At 37.7% G+C, this 27,522-nt stretch overlaps 1 protein-coding gene across 5 annotated transcripts in view; it reads right to left on the reverse strand.

The window, feature by feature from the left end:
* si:ch211-199g17.2 (uncharacterized) overlaps window positions 1–27,522 on the reverse strand; it is a 56,370-nt gene that overhangs the window by 19,788 nt on the left and 9,060 nt on the right. For 4 of the 5 annotated variants that reach the window (XM_058377665.1, XM_058377666.1, XM_058377661.1 and 1 more), the window contains 33 exons: window positions 18,793–18,887; window positions 16,444–16,512; window positions 15,687–15,711; window positions 14,858–14,875; window positions 14,666–14,731; window positions 14,457–14,593; window positions 14,263–14,373; window positions 14,097–14,154; window positions 12,893–12,940; window positions 12,731–12,799; window positions 12,166–12,305; window positions 11,918–12,046; window positions 11,030–11,087; window positions 8,220–8,300; window positions 8,047–8,130; window positions 7,691–7,743; window positions 7,463–7,531; window positions 6,876–6,900; window positions 6,668–6,679; window positions 6,424–6,492; window positions 6,102–6,247; window positions 5,888–5,989; window positions 4,973–5,030; window positions 4,838–4,888; window positions 4,665–4,727; window positions 4,200–4,339; window positions 3,990–4,097; window positions 3,551–3,608; window positions 3,309–3,389; window positions 2,547–3,002; window positions 2,212–2,286; window positions 1,636–1,769; window positions 1,435–1,545 (listed from right to left, as the gene is read on the reverse strand). In XM_058377665.1, the coding sequence (XP_058233648.1) occupies window positions 1,435–1,545; window positions 1,636–1,769; window positions 2,212–2,286; window positions 2,547–3,002; window positions 3,309–3,389; window positions 3,551–3,608; window positions 3,990–4,097; window positions 4,200–4,339; window positions 4,665–4,727; window positions 4,838–4,888; window positions 4,973–5,030; window positions 5,888–5,989; window positions 6,102–6,247; window positions 6,424–6,492; window positions 6,668–6,679; window positions 6,876–6,900; window positions 7,463–7,531; window positions 7,691–7,743; window positions 8,047–8,130; window positions 8,220–8,300; window positions 11,030–11,087; window positions 11,918–12,046; window positions 12,166–12,305; window positions 12,731–12,799; window positions 12,893–12,940; window positions 14,097–14,154; window positions 14,263–14,373; window positions 14,457–14,593; window positions 14,666–14,731; window positions 14,858–14,875; window positions 15,687–15,711; window positions 16,444–16,512; window positions 18,793–18,819 (2,931 nt within the window). In that variant the 5' untranslated portion in view covers window positions 18,820–18,887. The remainder of the gene's footprint in view (window positions 1–1,434; window positions 1,546–1,635; window positions 1,770–2,211; window positions 2,287–2,546; window positions 3,003–3,308; window positions 3,390–3,550; window positions 3,609–3,989; window positions 4,098–4,199; window positions 4,340–4,664; window positions 4,728–4,837; window positions 4,889–4,972; window positions 5,031–5,887; window positions 5,990–6,101; window positions 6,248–6,423; window positions 6,493–6,667; window positions 6,680–6,875; window positions 6,901–7,462; window positions 7,532–7,690; window positions 7,744–8,046; window positions 8,131–8,219; window positions 8,301–11,029; window positions 11,088–11,917; window positions 12,047–12,165; window positions 12,306–12,730; window positions 12,800–12,892; window positions 12,941–14,096; window positions 14,155–14,262; window positions 14,374–14,456; window positions 14,594–14,665; window positions 14,732–14,857; window positions 14,876–15,686; window positions 15,712–16,443; window positions 16,513–18,792; window positions 18,888–27,522) is intronic. The other variant, XM_058377664.1, reaches the window with a different exon arrangement.

Here is a 27,522-nt window from a genome sequence, read left to right on the forward strand (position 1 = left end):
AATAGTGAGAATTGCCTCTAATTATAACAGTACCCGCTGAACTAACTCCATCCATCCATACGTGAGTGTGCACAACTCATCCACAGTTACACTATATTTCCAAAAGTATTCGCTCACCTGCCTTGACACGCATATGAACTTAAGTGACATCCCATTGCTAATCCATAGGGTTCAATATGACGTCGGTCCACCCTTTGCAGCTATAACAGCTTCAACTCTTCTGGGAAGGCTGTCCACAAGGTTTACGAGTGTGTTTATGGGAATTTTTGACCATTCTTCCAGAAGCATATTTGTGAGGTCACACACTGATGTTGAAGGCCTGGCTCTCAGTCTCCGCTCTAATTCATCCCAAAGGTGTTCTATTGGGTTGAGGTCAGGACTCTGTGCAGGCCAGTCAAGTTCATCCACACCAGACTCTGTCATCCATGTTTTTATGGACCTTGCTTTGTGCACTGGTACACAGTCATGTTGGAAGAGGAAGGGGCCAGCTCCAAACTGTTCCCACAAAGTTGGGAGCATGGAATTGTCCAAAATGTCTTGGTATGCTGAAGCATTCAGAGTTCCTTTCACTGGAACTAAGGGGCCAAGCCCAGCTCCTGAAAAACAACCCCACACCATAATCCCCCCTCCACCAAACTTTACACTTGGCACAATGCAGTCAGACAAGTACCGTTCTCCTGGCAACCGCCAAACCCAGACTCGTCCATCAGACTGCCAGATGGAGAAGCGCGATTCATCACTCCAGAGAACGCGTCTCCACTGCTCTAGAGTCCAGTGGCGGCGTGCTTTACACCACTGCATCCGACGCTTTGCATTGCACTTGGTGATGTATGGCTTGGATGCAGCTGCTCGGCCATGGAAACCCATTCCATGAAGCTCTCTGCGCACTGTTCTTGAGCTAATCTGAAGGCCACATGAAGTTTGGAGGTCTGTAGCGATTGACTCTGCAGAAAGTTGGCGACCTCTTTGCACTATGCGCCTCAGCATCCACTGACCCCGCTCCGTCAGTTTACGTGGCCTACCACTTCGTGGCTGAGTTGCTGTCGTTCCCAAACACTTCCACATTCTTATAATACAGCTGACAGTTGACTGTGGAATATTTAGGAGCGAGGAAATTTCACGACTGGATTTGTTGCACAGGTGGCATCCTATCACAGTTCCACGCTGGAATTCACTGAGCTCCTGAGAGCGACCCATTCTTTCACAAATGTTTGTAAAAACAGTCTGCATGCCTAGGTGCTTGATTTTATACACCTGTGGCCATGGAAGTGATTGGAACACCTGATTCTGATTATTTGGATGGGTGAGCGAATACTTTTGGCAATATAGTGTACGTAACAAATATTTTTATGCGAAAACAAACAGCCTCTCCCTTAAATGAGCCCAGAATTGGTCCTGCATGTAGACTCAAATATTCCTCTGCAACAGCAATACCTCTGCCTCTCCAGATCCTTGAGTCTTCTCCATCATATCTGCTTGGGCTTGCAACCATTTGGAGGTCACCTTTCTTTTGCCTGGATCAGGATCACAGATTCCCATAGATTCCTAAAGCAAGCCAGCAAGCATAAAAAGCACAGATTGATAAACAAGTTAATGAGAAATATATTTAGCCATGTGTGGTGGTGTAAGACTTGCCAGATATTGGAGTCTGTGTTGGTGGCTTAAAAGATGCTTTATTATGGCGTTCTCCTCATATCTTTCTACACATGTGACACACATGTAGAATGGTTTTTGACCAACGGTGCAACACTCAATCACAGTTTTTAAACCTTAAAAAAATAAAAATGCACATATACATAAGTACAAAACACTTAAAATAATCACCATAATCTTAAAATGTTATGTTCAGAGGTGGTAAATGGTGAAAAGAGTGAATTTCAGTTCATAATGTGAATGTGTTCATATGTGAACATATTTCTAGTACATGAATAACTTGGCAGCTAAAAAATTGCATATTAAGTAATATTAATGCCTGAATATCTTTTAAGAAGCATCATTTAAGAAGTTTCCCAGTTGCTGTATCTGAATCCAACTGCTATGTTCCCCTACCAGCTTCCTGTAACACATATTCTACCCACTTACCATCGTAAAAAAAAAACAAACAAAAAACCCCCCAATGCCAATCCAACAGGTTTGACCAATTCCTCATTCTTACACCTAATGTTGATCATTTATTTTAGTCACCTCTTCGGTTTTCTTTGCAATACTGACCTATTACAGGTTGTCTGTCAGGTTTGCTCAGGTAGCGCTTGAGTTCAGAACAACTTGACAACTGGGTCTGAAGATCTGTGGTAGATATAAAATAGATATCAAGTCTATGAGGAAAGAGTGAATACTTAAGACAACATTGACCAGTAAACACCAATAAAGTTAATCTATGATTATGATATTTGTGCCATTACAATTAGCACATAATATCTTTTTATGAAAGACTCAATGAATAGTCAATACAGAGTTATGACACGTACAATCATTATCAGTATGAAACAAAACACTGATGATTGATAATATATACATAAATACATTAATACAGCAATTATGCAGACCTGCTGGAATCAAGCAAGCTGGAGACTGTACTGGCTTCTGCACAGCAGTTTTTTGTCCCAGTTCTGTACTCTGCTGTTGAGGTATACTCGAGTCTTGAAGCTGAGGATGTTTTACAGTTTGGTCAAGATGTTTTTCTTGATTCAGAGGCTTCTGGTTTAATTTCAGTGGCTCAGACTGCTCTTTTGCAGGCTGTGAAGATTTCAAGCTCAAATCTGTTGTTGCATCATTAGATGGTTTAGCAGGCTGCATCTGAGTTGAGGTTATACACATGCTTTTCAGAGGCTTTTCATGTTCTGTTTGTAAGGGATCAGGATGTTTTGAATTAGTATTCTCTTCTGTTTTTGGCATGGGTGTAACGGTGCATGTTTCATCAGTGTTCAGCTTCTCTGGGTCTGATGACGTATGCCCTTGTAGTTCACACTTCGAAGAGTCTTTCTCCTTCTTAAAACTGGAGACTGGTTAAAACATAAATAAAATAAAAATAAATGAAAAATCTGAAACAAAATCAATTAAATAAAGTACATTGTTCATTAAATTTTACCTCAAAATGTTAGAGTCGTTATAATAATAATGATTAGTAGTAAATCACTTTATTTGGCACCACACAGCTACACTTACTGGACATTTTACATGGTACCCACCATATAGTTTTGTAGCACAACACTGGAGCCCAGTGATTTGATTTTATGCACAATTTGTAAGCATACCTCTACCCCATCAATTAGCAAAGGATAGAGACAAAAATAAACAGCTCCACACACCTAATCTTGCTCCTGGAACAACAGAAGGCTTGAGTTCTCCCAGTCGTTTATCTTTAAAAACCTCTTGCAGCACACTGACAGCTACAAAAGAGCAAAAAAATTAGAGTAACTTACAGTTATAGCCATATCCACATAAGCTGTGCATTTGTCTAAAGATTGAATTAAATCGAAATATTTTTTCATTTATCTAAAGATATTTTAGAAAAGTCATACTAACTGTCTCACAGGAAGAAACCACTCACCAGACATAAAGGAGTTTTTTTCAATTTCGTTAAACACTCCAACGCTCAAGTCCACTTTCTAAAAAATGAATATTGATAAGACATTTTTAAAAACATGTATCAAATGTGTGTCTCAGTGACTGTGAAAGGAGAATGGCTATTTCTGATGTTTGAAATTTTAGGCTGCTGGATATTGAGTTGTGCTGCCAAAAATACTTACAAAGTCATCCGAAGTCATAAATGTTCAAAACAGAAGAATATTAAATGTTTTACTATCTCAAGGTTACTAGTCAAACAGGGAAGATATTTTTAATAAGGGAACTAAATGCACTAAAAAGTTCAGCAAGACATTAGCCAGCTCCCACTCTTGAAAAATGTAGAACTTTTTAAAAAATAAATAAGAAAAATATTTTAAAAAAAATAAATAAAAACAGCAAAGGAAAAATTAAAAGGTTCCCACCTGTAAAGTCATATTAGGAGTGATTTTCTCTGCCTGCTGTGCCAAGTCCAAGATAAGAGACTCCTGCTCAGAATCCTCTTTGCTCAAGGAACCAGGATGGGCCAGGTCCTGTGGAAAAACACATCCAAGGTGTGTTGAGTATACTACACCTGCAGTTCCCTACAGACTCAATCTGTAAAGAATCTGTTGATTTTTATTTAAAATACTCACAAGATAGGCATATATGTGGGAAAAGCTCAAAACATGGGTAATGGCGTGTCTTTCTGGAAATGTCTTTTCACACAGCAAGCACAGATACCCGCATTTGAAATAATGATGGGTTGCAGCATATTTCACCACGAACTGCAGACCTGGTAATAAAGTAAATGTTGAGTCCACATACACAATATAATCACTTAAACACTATTTGTAAGATACATTATTAGAAACTGTATCCCATTATCCCTTCTCTATATTGTTTATCAATAGCGAAAGGGCTATCACTGGACCTCTGCTGAACAAGCATTTTCAACAGGGAGGATCATTCTCGCTACAGCAGTGACACTGATACTGTAGCAGCCATGTGGTTAGAAACCACAAGGTGTATACAAGAAAGTGACCAGTAACTGTACAGTTTTTCTATGCTCCAGTGAGAAATTATTTAGCTACGACTGTAATGTGAGTAGTAGTACTTACCAAGCAGTGGAGACTTCCTTTCAGAACTTTTAGAGTATGACTCCAGTGTCACTCGCTTCTCAACTGTAGAACATATAATCAAACACGGTGCTATTTAGGTTAGTTAAGTAACCTAAGAAATAAGAGTTGCAAATAACCAAATGTCCAGTTAAAACAAGTAAAAACACACCAACCTTGAACACATTTTTGCAGTTTTGGAAAGTGAATCCTAATTATTCCCATGACTAGAAAACAAAGGAGGAATTTGTTAGAAATAAACATAACGTCTTTTTATGGCCCCGAAATACAAAATGACCTGAAATTCTTACATTTCTCATATGCCAGGGTCCTGAGTTTTGTAAACTGCTTACGTGAAAGCTCACACACCTAAGGATTACATTCAGTATGAGTGAATATGTATGCAAATGTCTGTCACCTCATCCATCCATCCATCATTTACTCCTCTGTATTCCACACATATAGGTTTACCTAATACAAAAAGTATTTGCAACACATCACACAAATAAATGTGTGGTTGTTCTATTGCTAATAATGTGATAAAACTTGTAGATAGAAGAGACTTCAAGCATAAGAATATGATTTGATGATAGAAGGTTTGCAAATATGGAACTATAAAGTGTATGTAGTAAAAAGCAGTGACGGCTTGTTGCAATATTAAATGGGAGGGCTAAAATTAACATCCATCAGTGAAAGTATTAGGGCTTATTGATGGTGTAATAATGATGTGAAACAAACTGTTACACGCAATATTACACAGTTACAGGCAGATATGCAGCAGCATCCATAATTTCTACTTTAAGACATGTTTTAAAAGCAAATAATCTGTGGATGCCAAAGATTATCCACTGTATTGATACATTTGTATACAAATTCAAAGGGCTTAGCACTGCTAGTACCTTTTATACTAGCTGCCTCATGTATGACGTGGTATATGTGGGGGATCTGGTAGCTTAGTGTTTATGGTGTTGGGCTACTGATGGGAAGGTTGAGAGTTCAAATTCCAGGTCCACCAAACTGCCACTGCTGGGCCCCTGAGCAAGTCCCTTAACCCTCAATTGCTCAATTGTATAAAACGTACGTTGCTTTGGATAAGGGTGTCTGCCAAATGCCATAAATGTAAAGGTATAAGAGAAATAGACTGAATGTGTGAGAGACAAAGTATGAATTGTAAACTAAAACCACACTGCACTGCAACAATGAACTGAGCACACATCATTTCTTACTTGCAGGACCATCTTCTGCTTTCCCTGACTCTGTTCTTCTTCTTTTGCCAACTGGAGCCAATTCCGACATCCAAGAAAAACAAGGTCCGGTTTGGAGTACGACTATTACAAAATAGAGTTGAATTAACCGATAGCGGTCATATTTTCTCTAAAATGAATTTATCATAGTAACATGCATACAGGTAAGGTTAATTTGTTTTGAGAAAGTCCTTACAAAGACATTTAAGCAGTGATGTTCAGATGTAACGTGCATGGATGCGGAGGAGACAGGGATGTTAAGCTCACACGCATGGCACAGGTAGAACGGTGTATTAACATCTTGGATTTGCCTCTGTACAAACACAGTGAGCAATCGCAGGCCTTAAAAAAAAAAAAAAACCCCAAAAAAAACATACAAAATCGAAACATGAGCGACTTCAGTTAATGCACTGATTAAATAATAAATAAAACAAAACAATACTGTAAGTTTGATTTAGAGCATAGCAAATAATGACAATAAAATTCTTCATAAACTGATGTGGCATCATACATCTCACCTATGACTGGGGTAGTTGATGAGTTGCGGTTCCACATGTACTGGTACAGTTTAATCTGAGAGATGGTACCTAAGCAGACACACCAAGAACAAGGGCACATGGGCATCTTTAGTTGTGAGATCTGTGTTGTTAGGACTCTATTTGTATATTTGCATAATTTCTTTATTATTGTGTGTTTTCGGCCTTTACTGGCTTTGCAACTTACTGCTTTGAATTTCAGTTAGACAAATAAAAAAATACCCACCATTGTACTGGCCTAGAAAGGGGGAAACAGGATAAAGTAAGAGTTAGTAAATATTAGTAAGGAAGCACCACTAAGCCACATACTTATTAATGAAGCATCTCTTCTTCTGTTATTAGGGTTTTCTTTTGTCACAGTTTACAAATAATGATTACATTTTAAACAAGTGATACAAGTCCTTTTAACATAAATTCATTTTTGAGCGTATTACCTCGTCCAAAAAGCTCCATGAGTTTCTGTATTGACAGACATGGAAAACAGGAAAATGTTTAATAGGCATGACAATACTGTGTTTAAATACACAGTGTTACTAATTCATTATGATCAGTACAAGGACACAACCACTGTGAGGCACTGTTATGACAGCATCACCAGTGTATCAGGATGGGGTCCCACAGAACCCAACAAAAACAAGTAGTAGAAGCAGGCAATTTTACTGTCACATGGATGGGAGTGGTCAGATACAAAGCTTGCAAGACAAAGAAAAGCCATGTCAATTAGCATGATTATATATTGAGTGTGGTGCAGTACTTTCATTATGCTGGACATGGTTACTGTGTTAGTTCCTTGCTTTTGTCGCCTGGTTTAAATGACTAATTTGTTGATATTAGAAAACAACCAATTATGTACATCAAAAATGACCAAGGGCAAGTATGCAAAATAAATAAGAGGCGGATTTGTCAAAAACATCTGTAGGACTGGAGTGGAGTGAAAAAATAAATAAATACATAAAGACAACCTCCCACAGACATGTAATCCAGTGTGCATGAAGATAAAGACAGGAGACAGGAAACCCACCTGTCTGTGCTGCGGTCCGTTTATATGCTTCTTGTAGTCTTTTATAAAGTTCAACATCAGGTCACATTCCTACGGCAGACATCAGGAGAATAAGATAAGTCCACTGGGGGAAAACTCTCCAGTGGCATTTACGAACAAATGCACAAAACTGCTATTAAAAATAGTAGCACCAGAATTTTTCGGTTTTAGGTAGAGAAGATTTTTTTTAACTAATATGTTGGTACTTACTGCACACAAAATTCTGCATATTGGATTGCCTCTAGTTTGAGTGACAGGAGCTTCTGGGGACAAAAGTGATAGTGTTGTTTTTGTACTAGCTCCTCTTTCCCTTTTGTTATCACTCTCTCTGTTTTTAAGTATTATTTATTGACACATTTATGAGATATGATACATGGAGTTTCTTTTTAGAGAACAACAGAGATAGCTGTAGAGAAGGAGTTTATGTGGGGGAGGATCTTTTTATGCTCATATAAGAAGCTTTACTAGAACTTACAGTGTACCAAAACAAACACTTCGAACATTAAAACACCCAAAAATGTTGGTAGCTTTCTGTTGGTACGGAGTAGATAAGAATGTTATTATACCTATTTGTGTTTTCTTCTGCTGTTGCTGTGCTGAGCTGTCTCCGGCTGTGCTAGCAGATGACTCATGCTCTTCTGGAGCAAACACTGCAGGACGGCAAGCAGAGGGTGTAGCATGCATCAATCTTCGAAGAAAAGCGATTAGCCAAGTGAGACAAATAATAAATGGGACTTACCGATCCGTTCTCCTGGTGTAATTTTAACTTTCAGTTCACTCTGGTTTCTCTCTCGCCGTATAACCTGCAGCTTTTCCAGCACTACAGCAAACAAATAACCACAACTTAAAATATGAGAATACAGAGACGATGACAGCAAACAAAAGTCTTACAAAAACAATTAAATGACAACTAAAAAAAAAAAAGGGTACAATTGCAGTTAACTACTTTCAGGGATTCATTTCCTTTCATGAATCCATACAACTTCCTTTTGCTAGTGTATTCACGAATACCTGTTTAATTCAAAAACTGTATCTCGGTCATAGGTTAGGCTACATTCACACTAGCATGTGAGCCTGCCTTCACACTTGCAAAGGACAATTCTGTGCAAATTAGCTAAAATGTGATAAACTGACAGACGTGCAAACGATTCCTCAGAAACAACTTAAGAGCATGTTCCCACTCCATTATTTGACAGAAGAAAGAAATGTGTAATCATGGCTTCCTTTTATCCAGTCATATACAACTTCTCATTAAATATGGAAAGAAAAGAAGACAATAAAGCTTGGGTGGAAGTTATATTATCTTAATACAGTTGTCTTGCTAAGTTATATTCAATAATACAGTTAGCTTGCTAAGTTATATTATTCTAATACAGTTATCTTGCTAAGTTATATTATCTTAATACAGTTAACTTGCTAAGTTATATTCATTTATACAGTTAGCTTGCTAAGTTATATTATCTTAGTTATCTTGCCAAGTTATATTCATTAATACAGTTAGCTTGCCAAGTTATATTACGATAATACAATTAGCTTGCTAAGTTATATTCATTAATACAGTTAGCTTGCCAAGTTATATTACGATAGTACAATTAGCTTGCTAAGTTATATTACGTTAACACAGTTAGCTTGCTAAGTTATATTCATTAATACAGTTAGCTTGCCAAGTTATATTACGATAGTACAATTAGCTTGCTAAGTTATATTACGTTAACACAGTTAGCTTGCTAAGTTATATTCATTAATACAGTTAGCTTGCCAAGTTATATTATGCTAATACAATGCCAATGCTAATACAACTTGCTGAGTTATATTCATTAATACAGTTATCTTGCGAAGTTATATTCATTAATACAGTTAGCTTGCTAAGTTATATTATGCTAATACAGTTAGCTTACCAAGTTATATTACGTTAATACAGTAGCTTGCTAAGTTATATTCAATACAGTTAGCTTGCCAAGTTATATTACGTTAATACAGTTATCTTGCCAAGTTATATTATCTTAATACAATTGTCTTGCTAAGTTATATTCATTAATACAGTTAGCTTGCTAAGTTATATTACCTTAATACAGTTATATTGCTAAGTTATATTCATTAATACAGTTAGCTTGCCAAGTTATATTATGCTAATACAGTTCTTACGTTAATACAGTTAACTTGCTAAGTTATATTCATTAATACAGTTAGCTTGCTAAGTTATATTATCTTAATACAGTTATATTGCTAAGTTATATTCATTAATACAGTTAGCTTGCTAAGTTATATTATCTTAATACAGTTATATTGCTAAGTTATATTCATTAATACAGTTAGCTTGCTAAGTTATATTATGCTAATAGAGTTATCTTGCTAAGTTATATTCATTAATACAGTTAGCTTGCTAAGTTATATTATGCTAATACAGTTATCTTGCTAAGTTATATTCATTAATACAGTTAGCTTGCTAAGTTATATTATGCTAATACAGTTATCTTGCTAAGTTATATTCATTAATACAGTTAGCTTGCTAAGTTATATTATGCTAATACAGTTATCTTGCTAAGTTATATTCATTAATACAGTTAGCTTGCCAAGTTATATTATTCTAATACAGTTAGATTGCTAAGTTATATTCATTAATACAGTTAGCTTGCTAAGTTATATTATGCTAATACAGTTAGCTTACCAAGTTATATTACGTTAATACAGTTATCTTGCTAAGTTATATTATCTTAATACAGTTGTCTTGCTAAGTTATATTCATTAATACAGTTAGCTTGCCAAGTTATATTACGATAATACAGTTAGCTTGCCAAGTTATATTATGCTAATACAGTTATCTTACCAAGTTATATTATGTTAATACAGTTAACTTGCTAAGTTATATTCATTAATACAGTTAGCTTGCTAAGTTATATTATGCTAATACAGTTATCTTGCTAAGTTATATTCATTAATACAGTTAGCTTGCTAAGTTATATTATGCTAATACAGTTAGCTTACCAAGTTATATTACGTTAATACAGTTATCTTGCTAAGTTATATTATCTTAATACAGTTGTCTTGCTAAGTTATATTCATTAATACAATTAGCTTGCCAAGTTATATTACGATAATACAGTTAGCTTGCCAAGTTATATTATGCTAATACAGTTATCTTACCAAGTTATATTACGTTAATACAGTTAACTTGCTAAGTTATATTCATTAATACAGTTAGCTTGCTAAGTTATATTATGCTAATACAGTTATCTTGCTAAGTTATATTCATTAATACAGTTAGCTTGCTAAGTTATATTATGCTAATAGTTATCTTACTAAGTTATATTCATTAACACAGTTAGCTTGCTAAGTTATATTCATTAATACAGTTTCCTTGCTTTGTTAATCGGTCAGCTAAGCCTAGCATGCCACAAATAAATCAAACAACCAATTTTTACAATAATTACTGCATTATTTTCAGAGGATGTTCTGTTGTGTCTTAAATTTTCTGTGCTGATGAAAAGTGTAGTAAAGAATCATGACTGCAACCATTACCTATGGACCTTAATGTCAGTTTTGTCTTACCGCTTACATAGCTTGAGGCGTTTATGACATTAAAGCATTCCAGATCCAGATGGACACTCTAATAGATAAGGACAAAGGAAACCAGAGTTATATTTTACATCTTGTAAATTGTTGAGTGTATAGAAAAGAACAAAAGGAAAAACAAACTAGGCACCAACACAAGATAGTGTCTTCTGCTCAAGTAAGGAATCATCTAGAGACAGAGTGAATGTAAACAATACTCAATTAAGAGGATGAACAGCAAAGTCCCAGCCCTTTTCTATGCCAATTGTCAATCATAATATAACAATAATGCTTCAGGAGACAGGATATTTACAGGCGATTGATTTTATTTTCAGAAATTCTTCAGATAGAGAAATAGGAGTTTTGTTGGAGTTCTATTTCAGCTGTGTCACACAACTTGTCTCCATAACCTGATTAACTAAATGTGTGAAAGACTACCCACTATAGTACATAGCAACGCTTTAGGTCATTTATGCGATGTTCAGAGAGGTTTAGCTCATTTCATAATCATAGGGCGTTTCACATGACCGTGTACCACTTGTCTCTCCTATTACATACATTCTATCTTATTTTATAATGGGGGGTATCAGGTCACATTTTATGATTTTATGCATAAAGGCAAGGCAGGAACATTATATAAAGCTTTTAAACTAAAAATAGTAACTAATTTAAACTTGTTTACATAAAAGCACAATTTGCTTTTAGATAGATAGATAGATAGATAGATAGATAGATAGATAGATAGATAGATAGATAGATAGATAGATAGATAGATAGATAGATAGATAGATAGATAGATAGATACACTCAAATCTTTCTTTGATCCATTCTTCATTATTGAGACACATCAAAATGACATTTGATAAAAGTTATAATTCGCATCACCTCTATTTCTGTTGGAGGGCAGAGCGTCTGTGCCCGATTGGCCAGATAAAGAATCTTCTTGTTGAAACTGAAGGAATAGTGACTGTAACTGCTCTTGGGAGTGTCCAAAGTGTCCGGGTGAGCAGCTTTCTAGAAGAAAGAAAGTAACAACACTCAGAAACACAAATTGTCAGTGTCATTAAAAAACGGCTGTAAACAAAAACTCTCCAAGTCAATTAAAAGTTTCATTTGCACCTATAAGCACTCACCAGATACCAGTAAATGTGATCAAAGCTGATGCAATGGGAGATGATTTGAGCAGCTGACAATTTCTTCTGGCACAGAGTACAGAGATACCCACAACGTCCCTCTTTCTTTGGACAAGAGTACTCAAGCAGTAGGTTTATGCCTGGGAAAAGAAAAAATACCCATGCCATCAATCCAGAACAGTAACAACTGAATGTACAGGACTATAGGATGGAAGCTACTAGTAAAATCACTAAACATATCTGTATAATGTATTAAAGTAGCTATTGACTTTGCTGGGACGTGTTGTATATGTGTGTAATGTGAGTATTGAATGTATTAACAAAATGTAAATTTAGACTGTAGCTGCTGACCTTTTGAATCTTTTCTGACCTGCATGGTTTGTACCTGCTTTTGCTTTGCTATAAAGACAACCTAAAATTGTATTGTGCTCCATTCATCTCTGTACACTTCAAATTTATTTTATTTTTTTTAAACTTTCGGGTTACAGAAAATTCCATCCCTTTTAATACATGAGGGCGATAAATCTGTTATCCTTGACCAGTGCTGTACATGAACACGTCATACCCAATAATGGATTAGTTCTGGCAGGGTCTGCAATGTATTCCTGAATGGTTTTCCTCTGCGGTATACTGGCTGGGAAGCAAGACATTTCAAAATGTAAGACATTACAAGTATATATAAAAATACACCGATATATGAGAATAGGTGAAATAAAAGGACTTTAACCTTGGATATGTTCTGTTAGCTTGTCTGTTTTGGAAAACACCGACATGACTAGGGAGGAGAGAAGAAAAAAAGGTCTTAGATAAGATCACTCATTGACAAATGCCAGGGAGTCGACCTTTTATGAGTTCCAGTTCCTGGAAATCAGCATGTGTGGGAAAAAATTAATCCAATGATGATTAGAGAAGACGAGTTATGCAGACTGGATAAATATATATACAAAACTGATTACAATCAGTGCTGGTTACAAGAATTGAGCTGCTCTAATGAACATCCCAACAACCTCAAACATTGTCCTTTTATTCTTTTCCCTTATCTTTACATGATGACTTAAACCAAAACCCTTCAGCTGAAACACCCCACCTGTTTCCCTCTTCAGAAGTTTGGGCCTTTTCTAGACACCATTATATTTAACTTCTGCCATTTTAATTTCCCATTATAATCAAACTTCGATGTCAACCTTATATAAAAAAATGACCGTTTCTGATCCCTATAACTGCGGATTTTCCAGTTTGCTTTTGTCAAACAGACTCATTCACATGATGTGTGAACTTCCTCAAAGCTCAGTACAAGATTTCTCAAGTTACCAGCACTTCTGTGAGCAGTCTGGATGGCCTGAGCTAAAGTTGATGCAGTAGTTCGAGCTCTATTCATTTCTAAAAAGGCTTGTAAGACTAAGGCTGCTTAAAGACTGTTACTACTACTACTGCTACAACACAGGTCACTCAAAGCTTGTAAAAAGTTCATAAATGAACCCAAACATCATGTGCCTCTTGTCATCTTACACCCTACACTGTTAAACCAATAAACAGAGGTGGTGTCTGATACTAGATGTTATCCACTCATCTTTGCCACACAAACAAAATACATGCAAGTTAAAAATACTCCCACAGCTTGGAGTCACAACTGAAAAATAATCAATGCTAGTGTGGTGTGATTATTTACACAAGAATGAACTTTTTATAATTAGATGTAATGTTGAGAGCTGTCTACAACACAAGCTATAAACACTACTTTCCTTTCCTTTCTCCTGAAGTTAACAAGTCAGAACAAATGCAGCAGGGTGTTGAGTTCTACCTCCTACCTCTACAAGTTGTACTATGATAGGGTATTAATAAACACCTTCTGACCGAACAGATTAAGGGAATTTAAGTGTGTTACAAGGATTCATATTAAATACACTAGATGTGCAAGAAAACAAAATTACCCTGACGATATGGCATTTTTTTACACCTCTTCAGCAACAACTTTGGCAGCTCGAACATCTGCATGCACATAAACACACACAAGACACAGTGATGAATCTTCACAAGTAGAGAACAACAGAAAATACGTATTTCTTTTTGTATGTAAAGTTGTTTTGTTTTTTTTACCCGTAGGGCGCCACAACCATTGGTGGTGTACTCTTTTATAGCACTGGATTGCAGATAAGAAAAGGAGTCATTCAGCCAAGCAAAACGCAGCAACTCTGGATTAGTGTTGGCCTGAACCACAAAGAAAATAATGCCTCAGACTTTCTGACTTAAAGCAAATGGCATCTAGATTGATTATGACAGCAGGCACTCACCAAGTAATTGAAGTAATGTTCAACAGAGCACAGATGTGGTACAACATAATTTGAGCTTAACTGCTCCTCACATACATGGCACAGGTAAAAGGCACCAATTTTTTCAGGAGTAATAAACATCGTCACCATGTCGAAACCTACAAAGCATTTTATATTAGCAAATAAACAACTGAAAAATACACAAAAGACACACAAGCAACGTCACTCACCAATGAGTGGAGGAGTCTGGTTTGGGTTTTTCAAGTAATCCAGGAAAACAAGGATGGGAAAGTAAACTGTGGGACAAATATATAAAATGAATATACATGAAAAGACAACATTAGTAATACTGATAAGAGAAATTAACACTTATGCATACAAAATATTTCATACACTATACACAGTATAAGGTCAAATCTTACCTGGTCCCTTATGTAGAGCTACAAAAACAAGAGAGATAATTAGGAAAGAAAAGAAAATAGAAGTACAATGATCTCCATAATCAAATTGCTACTATTCCTTCCTCAAACTATTTTTAGATTCACTAGTCAAATTTGATCCAGTCAGCAGAATTACTGGAGAGAACTACAGTTCAAACTAGATGCCATCATGACAGTCTATCAATAGCAGAGGCAAGTTCAACTGTACAGTTTTGGAGAGCCTGGGCCCATAGCATCCACAACTTCCGGTTCATGTCCAGACGTGTAATTGCAGCTAGATGTAGTCTTCTGCAATTGTAACCCATCCGGTTCAAGGTGCACTCCGAGATGATTTTCTGCTTACCACAGTTGTACAGAGTGTTTATCCAAGCTCTCTAACCATCCCGGCCATTCTCTGTTGAACTCTCACATCAAGAGGTCATTTCTGTCTTCAGAATTTTTTACTTATTCTGTTTTTTCTTAATCAATTATTCATATTAAACTCTATTCATGCCACAGTTAAAATTCTGATGGTTGATGTGTACATTACCTGGACCGTATCTGCATGATTATACTGTATGCATTGCACTACTGCCTCACAATCGGCCAATTATATATCTGCATGAATGCGTGTATGTACAAGTGTTCCTAGTAAAGTTTTTGGTAAGTATTGTGTGTTTGTGTGTGTGTGTGTGTGTAATTAAGTTGACCAAATCATTATATCCAATGTTATCAAAGAATCATATCCTACCCATGTGAGTCAACTCATTCTACATGCAATCAAACTCAACACCCAAAAATGTAATAAGGACTATTAAGGACTACAAATTACCTGTCCCAAAAAGTTTTGTCACTTCCTGTGGACACAAGCAAAGAAACAAATTTTGTTCAAGTTAGTAACATTCCAGTTCATTTTTGGGTTAAGTCTGAGTGAATACTTTGATGTGTTAATAGTGAGCAACTTGTGAACACATACAGCTCTGGAAAAAAATAAGAGTCCACTGCAAAAGAATCAGTTTCTTATGTTTATTTCTTACAGGTTCATGTATTGGTGAGATGAACAGTTTTGTTTTATTTTTTGTGAAATGCTGACAATATTTCTCCTAAATTCAAAATATAACTATTGTTATTTAGAGTAAATATTTAAAGGAAATAACACATGAAAATAACCCAAGATCATGCAGTATTTGCAGAGCTTTAATAACTCAAATAAAACAAAATGCAAATAATTTGTAAACAATTTGTGTTAATACTTTGGCTAAATAACATTAAGAAATCAGTATTTGGTGGAATAACCCCGATTTGCATGCATCTTGGCTCCATGATCTCCACCAGGTTTTCACATTGCTGTTGGGGAACTTTATACCACTCTTCTTGCAAAAAAGCAAACAGCTCAGCTTTGCTTGATGGTTTGTGACCATCCATCTTCCTCTTGATGACATTCCAGAGGTTTTCAATAGGGTTCAAATCTGGAGATTGGGTAGTGGTCTCTTATTTTTTTTTTCCAGAGCTGTAAATGATTGCTAACAGTAGGCTATTACACTCTGAATGTAGTGCATTTAAAATGGTGTAATGAATCATGAACATACCTGCTTATGCTTGTAACTCCGGACATGGGCTTTAAAGTCCTTAAGACTTTCATACTGCATATTGCAGTTCTGTACAGAAAAAAAACAGATATAAAAAAGCAATAGACAAATTTCTGAAACATCTAAATAAAAATAAATTTCTAAAATAGAAGAGAAAAAAAAGGGAAAAAAGTATATGGAGCTTTGGCTAAGTGACATGCAAATCCACACAATTCTAATTACTTATACATGTAATTACTTATGAAAACTAAATAATAATATAAATAATAATAATATATAAATAAATAATATATTCTTTCCTGTAGGTATCCTTTTTTGAGGGTGGATATTATACAGTTTTTGTGTGTGCTATATTTACTGTGATTATTTCAATTTTATTTAGTTATCTTTTATTTTTCATTTTTAAAATGCCACAATCTGCTGCATTAAAGACCTCTCCTCTCTGCAAGCTTTCTGATGAAAAGGGCGTTTTAATTTAAACAGACAAAAAGTGATATTTGATTTTCTTAAATTAAAACAATTTGACTATTTTATTTCTTTTTTCTTTCTTTGTTTCTTGCTTTCTTTTAGTCTCACCTTGACCTTCCACCACAATAATATCTTCTGTTTAAAAAGACTGATTCTTAATCTTTTGTACTTTAAGCAGAAACAAATAGCAAGCATCAAAACCACCTTTTATGTTTCAGACACATGCGAGGTCACTCGTATTCTTCCAGTATTCTGGCATGGTTGTTTTTAAGCCATGCTGATCAAGAGCATTCCTGACTAGACCTGATACACACTAGCAGTACTCCCTAACCTTACCACAAGCCCATTGTTTTTTGTTACGGCTACTTTCTTTTCGCATCTCGCCACAAACAAGCCCTGACTAAATCGACTAACACAGGCATAGAATAACACTTGGTTAGGTTCATGAACATAATGTGATCTTGATTAATCATATACAGTATTGATATGTCATCATAGCTTGTATTAGTAAATACACATTGATTTATTATTTATTAATTAAATTGTTCCATAAGGTTTATAGCAAACACTACAAAGGAACTTGGCCCAAGGATCTTTTGAGAAAACATTTATGCTCATATGGGCCATCTTTCCTTGGATGTGCTCAGTGTTAGTTTTAGGCATGTATATACACACTGCAGAGGTTTACACCACACACATCATCACACTGAGTTCTTTTCTGCTAATGCAGAATGGCTTTTTGACTCCAATAAGATCAGTTTAGACAAGCACTTAAGTTTTTACAAAATTTCAGATTCGTTTCCATCAGCAGACGGTTAAAATTGCATCATGTTCCAAAAGTGTGTCTGATGAACAAGGAGTCCGTTTAAAAGAGGGTTAGAGATCACTTTAGATATACACCGATCAGGCATAACATTATGAGCAGTGAGAGGTGAAGTGAACACTGATTATCTCCTCATCATGGCACCTGTTAGTGGGTGGGATATATTAGGCAGCAAGTGAACATTTTGTCCTCAAAGTTGATGTGTTAGAAGCAGGAAAAATGGGCAAGTGTAAGGATTCGAGCGAGTTTAACAAAGGGCTAAATTGTGATGGCTAGAACACTGGATCAGAGCATCTCTAAAACTGCAGCTCTTGTGGGGTGTTCCCAGTCTGCAGTGGTCAGTATCTATCAAAAGTGGTCCAAGGAAGGAATAGTAGTGACCCGGCGATCGGCGGTCATGTGCGGCCAAGGCTCACTGATGCACGTGGGGACTGAAGGCTGACCCGTGTGAGCCGATTCAACATATGAGCAATTTCTGTTGGTCAAATTGCCGAAGAAGTTAATGCTGGTTCTGAGAGAAAGGTGTCAGAATACACAGTGCATGATGGGTCAGGGCTGTTTTGGCAGCAAAAGTGGGACCACCACAGTATTAGGCAGGTGGTCATAATGTGATGCCTGGTCAGTGTATATTCTCTTGCATTCGGTAATCAGTTAAACGTTTTGAACCAACATTTTGTAACTTCTTATCAACAAATTTCCCTTAAAATCTTTCATTTTTTGAATATCCTGCAAATCACATGCTGGACAGTGGATATAAAACAGCATAATACACTCTCAGGAAATCACTAACTAGTGTTGATGTAACTAATAAGAGAGTATTTTCCTCTCAAACCCTACGAGCAGTCAATTTTTCTCTTCCGACATCATGCCATGGACAGCCAAAGCATCACCAAGATTGTTATTTTCTTATGCAAAGCTTATTCAAAGCCTAGGAGGAAGGGTTATTAAAAGCCCAAATTGGAAAAATCCTGGGGAAAAAAATCCTCCAATATTGCTCCTGTGGGCCTGGATTCCCCGTGTTTGCCCAGTGTGTGGTTTGTACCAGAAGATCAACTGACCTGACAGATGAGCTGAAAGGGTTTCATCTTGCTCAGATCAGAATCCAGTGTGATTTATTTCAGCAGCTGCAAAACCTTATTTCACAGTTTGCAAGCTAAAAAGGAGAAAGAGCACAGTATTAGCTTTAGTCACTGAACAGTAGGAAAAAATACATTCTACAGAGATTTATAGCCCACAAAGTACACACTGTGAATATACAGCATCAGAGGTTGTCATGGAAATAACTTCTCAGAGGCTTGAGGTCTTTATGTCAAAAGGTAGACTTTTATTATGCAAACAAAAAGTCGAGTCAATTGATGTAAAAAATCTCTTAAATTAAAAATAAATACTTTCAAAGACAAAGGGGTTAAATGTAAATGTTTTTCACTCTACTCAAGTCAATAAACACTTGAACAAATACAATATTTTTCCATTTAAAATTCCCCTTATGTTCTGTCTTTGGGTTTTTGAATTCCCCTTACTTTCGAGTTAACAGCTTAATGATTCTCCTTATTTTGTTCATGCTCTTTCTGGTATATAAACACATCCCCCAGGACTCCACTCAGCATTCTCTCTGCAGACTAAGTGAACATTCCCTGGGAAATCACCATTTTGGATGACCTTTATCATGTCTAAGTGTATTTGCTAAAGCGTGTTTAATCTCTGTTTATTCTTTGGAGTTCGATCGTCAGTCAGTGGCTTTTTATGCTCAGTACTATTATGGGTTGTACATACACTATGTTGTGTCTTGATTATTTTCTATATAATATTCATACTTTATTACCAGCTGGCTCATTTGGCTGTTGACCTAATGACCCTACTGGAACTGATCTGTACCATGTCCTATTCCTCTGGAGGTTCCCCCTTTTTCATTCGACCAGATCCTACCAGCTGTTTCTGTAGCTCAAGCTTTAACTCAAACTGCAACGAACTATAAGAGTTCTGTCTGGAAAGTATCCGGCCTTGTTACATGAAAAATAAAGACAATTATTGAAGAAGATACAAGAAACATTGTACATAGGACAATGGAACCTCAGTCCCCTTCAAAGTAGGCACCTTGGTACCTCACACACCTCTCCCAGCATCTCTTCCACTTTTCAAAACACTCTGCAAAATCCTTTGTTGGAATCACCATCAGCTGCCTTACTGTATTTTCCTGAGTCTCAGACATTCTAAAATCTCTTCCCTTTCAAAAGTGGGAAAATCCAGAAGTTGCAGGGTGCCAAATCTGGGCGGTAAGGGGTCTGAGTCACCTGGGTGATTTGATGTTTCACCCCAAAAAAAAACCTCTGCAAGAGACGTGATGCATGGGTGGGCACATTGTTGTGATAATAACCGAATGCTTAGCACAAAATTTTATGCAGATTCATTGCTCTACTTGTCAGGCTTCCTGGTGGTCCAGCGATAGGATTCTGCACTCTAATTGCCACGGCCCGGGTTCGATTCCTGGGCAGAGAGCTAACCCAGCCACTGAAGAGCTAACTCAAAGTGCCGGTCCCAAGCCCAAGTTAAATGGGAGGGTTGCATAAGGAAGGGTATCCGGAGTAAAAAGGCGACCCCAAACAGGGAGCAGCCAAACGAGCAACAACATTATTGCTCCATTTGCTCAGTCATTTTGAATGTGATGGGCACACAATACACATGTTTACTCAATGGCATCTAGTGCCCAACTGACTAGCATGGTAATATTTGTTTACACAAGCACATTCCAGTCCACTCTCCTTGGCTGCCAGATTGCGTTGATGTCACGCAAACCATTCTTTTGTATTAACAATGGCTGGATTTTTTCCAGGCAGACCTTCCAATTTTCCAGATTTTCTTCATACACCCCTCACTCATTGTGACTCACCTGTCAACCCCACTGTTCTGAGTTTACCTGAGGACTCTTCATCCGAGTCTGATTACAGCACTGCAGATAGTCCTACTGACTACAGCCCTTCCAGCACTGTCTCAAACACAGTCTCTGCTAAATAATTACCTATATCTATGTTGGGTGTTATTTTACAAATGCTCATTCCCACAACCTCCCAACACAATTAATTCACCACTCTCTTATCTTATAATTGTGAAAGCTCTTTTTTAAATAATATTTTATCTGTAAATGGTGACTTTTTAATTATTATTCATATGCACTGCAAACAAAAATAACATAGTAGGTCACCATTTATGTTTCAGACACATGCAAGTCTATTCTTAATCTTACAAAATTCTGGCAGTAGTTTGTAATTCTTGGTAGTTTTTAGGCCTTAATGATTTAGGACGTACTTGAATAGACCTGATGGAGTACACACTTAGTAATTGTCGGAACTCAGAGCCCCCTCCAAGTGGGCATATCACCGGGTGGAATTTTAGTTTGTGTCCATTTCTCTAAGCTTTCCATGATCTTACCCAATGAACTCAAAAAACTTTGAGAACTTTTGAAATCTCAGTCAGCAGATGAGAAGAAACAGGTTTCTTTAGGCACCAGTTCCCCTTATTTTTAGACTATTTTGGAAATTTTTAAGAAAAATAGTGCCTACTTATAAGCGCCCTCTTCCTTATCAACTTTATTTGACCACAACCTTTCAAGTTGCTCACACGGATCATCTTGACCTCACGCGCTGCCTTCCACAGATCATCTTGACCTCACGCGCTGCCTTCCACAGATCATCTTGACCTCACGCGCTGCCTTCCACAGATCATCTTGACCTCACGCGCTGCCTTCCACAACGAGATGTAAGTACCCTGACCTTTTCTCTGTCATTTTTGACATTTATCCATGTTAGATGCGCTTCTATTTTTAAGTAAGCCTTACCATTATACTGTTTCACATCCTCCGTGCTTCATTGCTATTTGTTACTGATGTTCCAATGCTGTTGATTACCATAGACCAGGTCACGATGCCCTAACAGCCTACTACTGTTATGTCCCCATAACCTAACTTACCGCCCACACTGTCTCTCACCTTGGTGCCTATTCTGGGCCCTGAGATTTCCATTCTCAGCGTGGTTACTACACTAGTACACTAATATTAATGGTTCTGCATGATTATTATAAAGGTTATACATGATTATTACAAATTGGCATTAATCAAAGCCAGCTGCTAATCAATAGCTAAATAATTTTGATAGGTAAACACTACGTTTAGGCAGAGTATTGCTAATTTAAATCTAGGTATAAAATTTTCTCCGACATAGTACTCAAATCTAATTCTGATCATGTTAACCATCAAGATAAGTATTCTATACAGTCTGAAGAGTGCATGTTTTACAAGGCCATGCATCTCGCTATTGTACATTTCGACTACACGGTGATCTCATCAAGACCCCCAAGGCTCATTGATGCACGTGGCGAGAGAAGGCTGGCCTGTGTGATCCGATCCAACAGACAAGCTACTGCTGGTCAAATTGCTGAGGTTGTTAATGCTGGTTCTGATTGAAGGGTGTCAGAATACACAGTGCATGATGGGTCAGGGCTGTTTCGGCAGCAAAAGGGGGGACCAACACAATATTAGGCAGGTGGTCATAATGTTATGCCTGGCTGGTATATACAGAAAAAAATCTTAATTGCGTATTAAATTGTCCATATTTGTCAGACAAAACAATATCAAATGATCAATGGTCAATGAAATTTAATATTTTGAATATATGTAAAAAAATATTACATTTGAAAAAAAATATTTATTCCATTCCAATTAACAAGGACATTTGAAAAATATATATATATACTTTGTATTTTTTATTTTTTCTCATTTGGTTAATCTTTTCAGAAACCTTAGTTCTTGTGTGAAGCGAGACAGTAATATACACTATATTGCCAAAAGTATTCGCTCACCTGCCTTGACTCGCATATGAACTTAAGTGACATCCCATTCCTAATCCATAGGGTTCAATATGATGTCGGTCCACCCTTTGCAGCTATAACAGCTTCAACTCTTCTAGGAAGACTGTCCACAAGGTTTACGAATGTGTTTATGGGAATTTTTGACCATTCTTCCAGAAGCGCATTTGTGAGGTCACACACTGATGTTGGACGAGAAGGCCTGGCTCTCAGTCTCCGCTCTAATTCATCCCAAAGGTGTTCTATCGGGTTGAGGTCAGGACTCTGTGCAGGCCAGTCAAGTTCATCCACACCAGACTCTGTCATCCATGTCTTTATGGACCTTGCTTTGTGCACTGGTGCACAGTCATGTTGGAAGAGGAAGGGGCCAGCTCCAAACTGTTCCCACAAAGTTGGGAGCATGGAATTGTCCAAAATGTCTTGGTATGCTGAAGCATTCAGAGTTCCTTTCACTGGAACTAAGGGGCCAAGCCCAGCTCCTGAAAAACAACCCCACACCATAATCCCCCCTCCACCAAACTTTACACTTGGCACAATGCACTCAGACAAGTACCATTCTCCTGGCAACCGCCAAACCCAGACTCGTCCATCAGATTGCCAGATGGAGAAGTGTGATTCGTCACTCCAGAGAACGCGTCTCCGCTGCTCTAGAGTCCAGTGGCGGCGTGCTTTACACCACTGCATCCGACGCTTTGCATTGCACTTGGTGATGTATGGCTTGGATGCAGCTGCTCGGCCATGGAAACCCATTCCATGAAGCTCTCTGCGCACTGTTCTTGAGCTAATCTGAAGGCCACATGAAGTTTGGAGGTCTGTAGCGATTGACTCTGCAGAAAGTTGGCGACCTCTTTGCACTATGCGCCTCAGCATCCGCTGACCCCGCTCCGTCAGTTTACGTGGCCTACCACTTCGTGGCTGAGTTGCTGTCGTTCCCAAACACTTCCACGTTCTTATAATACAGCTGACAGCTGACTGTGGAATATTTAGGAGCGAGGAAATTTCACGACTGGATTTGTTGCACAGGTGGCATCCTATCACAGTTCCACGCTGGAATTCACTGAGCTCCTGAGAGCGACCCATTCTTTCACAAATGTTTGTAAAAACAGTCTGCATGCCTAGGTGCTTGATTTTATACACCTGTGGCCATGGAAGTGATTGGAACACCTGATTCTGATTATTTGGATGGGTGAGCGAATACTTTTGGCAATATAGTGTATTTCAATAAGGATAAAGCCAATTTTTACATTCAAATTCACATGTAAGGCTCATTAGCCTTTATTTGTCACATATACATTACAGCACAGTGAAATTCCTTTCTTCGCATATCCCATCCTTGGAGGTTGGGGTCAGAGCGCAGGGTCAGCTATGATACAGCGCCCCTAGAGCAGAGAGGGTTAAGGGCCTTGCTCAAGGGCCCAACAGTGGCCTTTAAAGATTATCACATTTATAACAGTTGCATAGTTAGAGCCAGTTTAGAGCCATCATTGTGCACATACCAGCTCAAAGAGGCCAATTCAGACTCCTTCAATATGCTACTGAGGCTAGAGTTAAAAATTCCCAGATTATATACAGCCTGGAGAAACCTCTGAGGGGCTTTAGACATCGCGTCCTCCACCTGTTTGAGTACACTGTGTGCTTTAGAATATTTAAATAAATTTTAACCATAAAAATATAACCACAAATTGTGTACTCATATCGATAGTGATTAATAGTAATCTAGGAACATTTCTTCACCCTACATTGGCCCAGGTTAGCTCACACAATCTGACTACAAATAAAGCAATAATATCTTAAATAAAATCAAATATCAATCAAAAGCATGACAGCAAATAAAACTAGCTGGTACCAGGAGAGCAAGTGTCCTGAGAATGCTACTTGCACCAAATCCTGCTGATTATAGTGTTTTTATACATATTCAAGCATGTTTTCCACTTTTTAACCCTTTCCCACCCTCCCATGTTTTCCCACTTTGCTTTCAACCAATCATGTATTCAGTTTATGGAATTTACCCATTATCTCCAGTTGTCCATTGTTTTCCATCATATTCATAATTATTTTTCACTTGCCTGTTCTTTCCTACATCATTCAGTGAAGTGTATAACTTGCCCCATATTCTGCTTTTTACTTTTAATTTTTTTCCAACATAGATGAGTGAATTCTCACCATTTCAGGGCCTCTTGTTTAACAATGACTCTCACCATTCTTCTAGTAGTTAACATTACTCATAGGAGTTCCTTCTATATGTTGTGTACCTTTGGACCCTCTTGTTATTTCGTGTACTTTTCCAGATACCTTGTTATCTTATGCATGCACACTCCTGGACCCTAGGTGATGTTTCATTCAGCTGATGTTTCATTCCTGGTCAAGCAGTTTCTGGACAAGGCTGATACTCCTATTCCTGAACCTCTTGCAGGGATCTTTATTCTCTACACTAAGGAACTGAAAGAATGTGGGCTGCTCACTAACCCTTCTGCTATTAAGACGGATGTTTCTACACAGACTCCTGTTCCTACTACTCAGAAGACTCAAACACCTTCTTCTTGATCCTTGTCCAAATGTACTCAGTCGACCCAGGAACCATGGTGTGTTAACAGGAGAACCCTGTACCCTAAGCCGTGCACTCTAAAACCTTACTATGTAAAGAAGTGATGGTATTTGTATCTGTTCTATTAAAATAAATAGTTTTTTCCTTCCCCCTATTTATCAGCATATCTGCCTGGGGGCCTCTATCATGCCATTTCTGCATAGTCAACATTCTTTTAATGTTTAACTGCCTCGGGTCTCTTCCAGCAAGGAATTAGTGCCTATAATGAACTCAGAAACTACACTGACCTAATAGTTCCTCATGGGCCCTTGATTGCTGTTGTAAAAAAGGACATTAATTAATTACAGTTAAATTATTTACTGTCCAGTGTCACCCAAATGAGGATGGGTTCCCTTGTGAGCCTGGTTCCTCTCAAGGTTTCTTCCTCATTTCATCTCAGGGCAGTTTTTCCTTGCCACCGTTGCCACAGGCTTGCTCATTAGAAATTAAATAAAATAGGGATAAAATAGTTTAATAATTTATTTTTATTTTTAGTTATTTAGTTTTCCCCCCCTCTCCTTTCTCTTCTTTTGTAAAGCTGCTCTGAGACAATGTCTATTGTAAAAGGCACTATACAAATAAAATTGAACTGAATTAAAGGGTTTTCACATATCCAAGCTTATTATCAAGCTGGGGTTAGAGCACAGGAGCACCTCTGGAGCAAGTGGGGTTAAGGGCATTGCCACTGAGCCACCAAGTCCCGAACATCTAGGTACTGGGATTTTTGCTGAATCTTTCAGGCAAAGCTCCTTCTAGTCAGTTGGGTTGCGTTGGTGTACCAAGTCATGCCAAAGATTCTCAATTGGATTGGGGTCTGGGCTTTGATTAGGCCATGTTTCTTTTTAAACCACTCCAGTGTAGCTTTAGTATTATGTTTAGGATCATTGTCCTGCTGGAAGGTAAACCTCCATTCTAGTCTCAAACCTTGGGCATACAAACAGGTGTTCTTCAAAAACTACCCTGTATCTAGTGCCATATTTCTCCTTTAGTACTGACCAGTTTTCCGGTCCCTGCTGAAGAAAAGCATTTCCACAGAATGATGCTGCCGCCACCATGTTTCACTGTAGGGATGGTGTTCTCATGGTAATGGGAAGTGTTGGGTTTGTGCCACACGGTGTTTTCCTTGATGGCCAAAAAGTCCAATTTTAGTCTCATCTGACCAGAGAACCTTCTTCCATGTTCTTGGAGAGTCAGCCACATTTTGTTTGGCAAACTCTAAATGTGTTTTCTTATGTTTGTCTTTAAGCACCTCCCTCACTTTCCACACTGGAGCCCCCCAGGGTTGTTTTCTGAGCCCCCGCCGTATTCACTGTACACTGTCAGAACTCAGAGTCCCCCTCCAAGTGGACACATCACAGGGTGGTCTAGGATCTTCTCCAATTACCTAATATCTACTATTTACTTGTAAACATTAGGTAGGCTAATAAACAATATAGCTGCAAGCAGCAATGACGGGCCCTCGCACTATGGGCCATCACTAAACGGTGCCATCGCCACCCAGGTGCCCCAGACACAGTGGGTACATGCATTAAAAGGGGAAATACCAAAAGGACAAGAGTGACAATTTGGATGTACTGAAAGTGATCACAGCGAAGTCCACTGATGGCAAAACGAAAACTGACTTTCCTTCTAAACTATATAAGGACAAAAGGGACAGTGTGGGTGTAATGAAATAGATCATAGCAATGATCTATCTATTATAAGGTTGAAAAAAAATAAAAATAAATAAAACAAATTCTAACGAAAACAATAGGGCTTCCGCACCTACGGTGCAAGGCCTCTGGCCTTGCTCCTTCGGTGCTCAGGCCCTAACAATTACCAAATATGAAACAGACAGAAAACATCCTCAGCAATAAGACAAACATGAAGCATCAGGCACAGTGCAGTTGAGTGCAAAAGTCCCCTAAAAATCCTCCTTATTTTAATTGGCATAGGCCCCAGTAATTTCCCATTATTTCCAAGTTAAGCCCCCAGGGTCCTCCTATCCTAATTTACATGACTTCCCAGAATTGTACATAGAATTAACTTTATTATCAGAGTAACTGAAATCTTCCTCATCCTCTATAACCTTTTATGAAATTTCCTGTCTCTCCAAGTTCCTAATATTTCTTCATTTTTAGCCTTTAAAAAAAGAAACTGCACTCACAAGTGCACTACTTCTGCAAATACAAAATTGTACACAATTCATGCACTCTTACACACTAACGATCATAACATATTTGGGAACATGCTTCCTGACCTTGAGTATCATAACATCCCAGACCTAGGTTTCCCTCCCACACACACACAGCCCCAACAGCAAGTAGCCACAACAAACCCACACATGCTTCTTATTTTCAATAAAAGT

The sequence above is a fragment of the Hemibagrus wyckioides genome, linkage group LG24, assembly GCF_019097595.1.
Source record: "Hemibagrus wyckioides isolate EC202008001 linkage group LG24, SWU_Hwy_1.0, whole genome shotgun sequence".
In the NCBI taxonomy this organism is placed as follows: Eukaryota; Metazoa; Chordata; class Actinopteri; order Siluriformes; family Bagridae; genus Hemibagrus; species Hemibagrus wyckioides.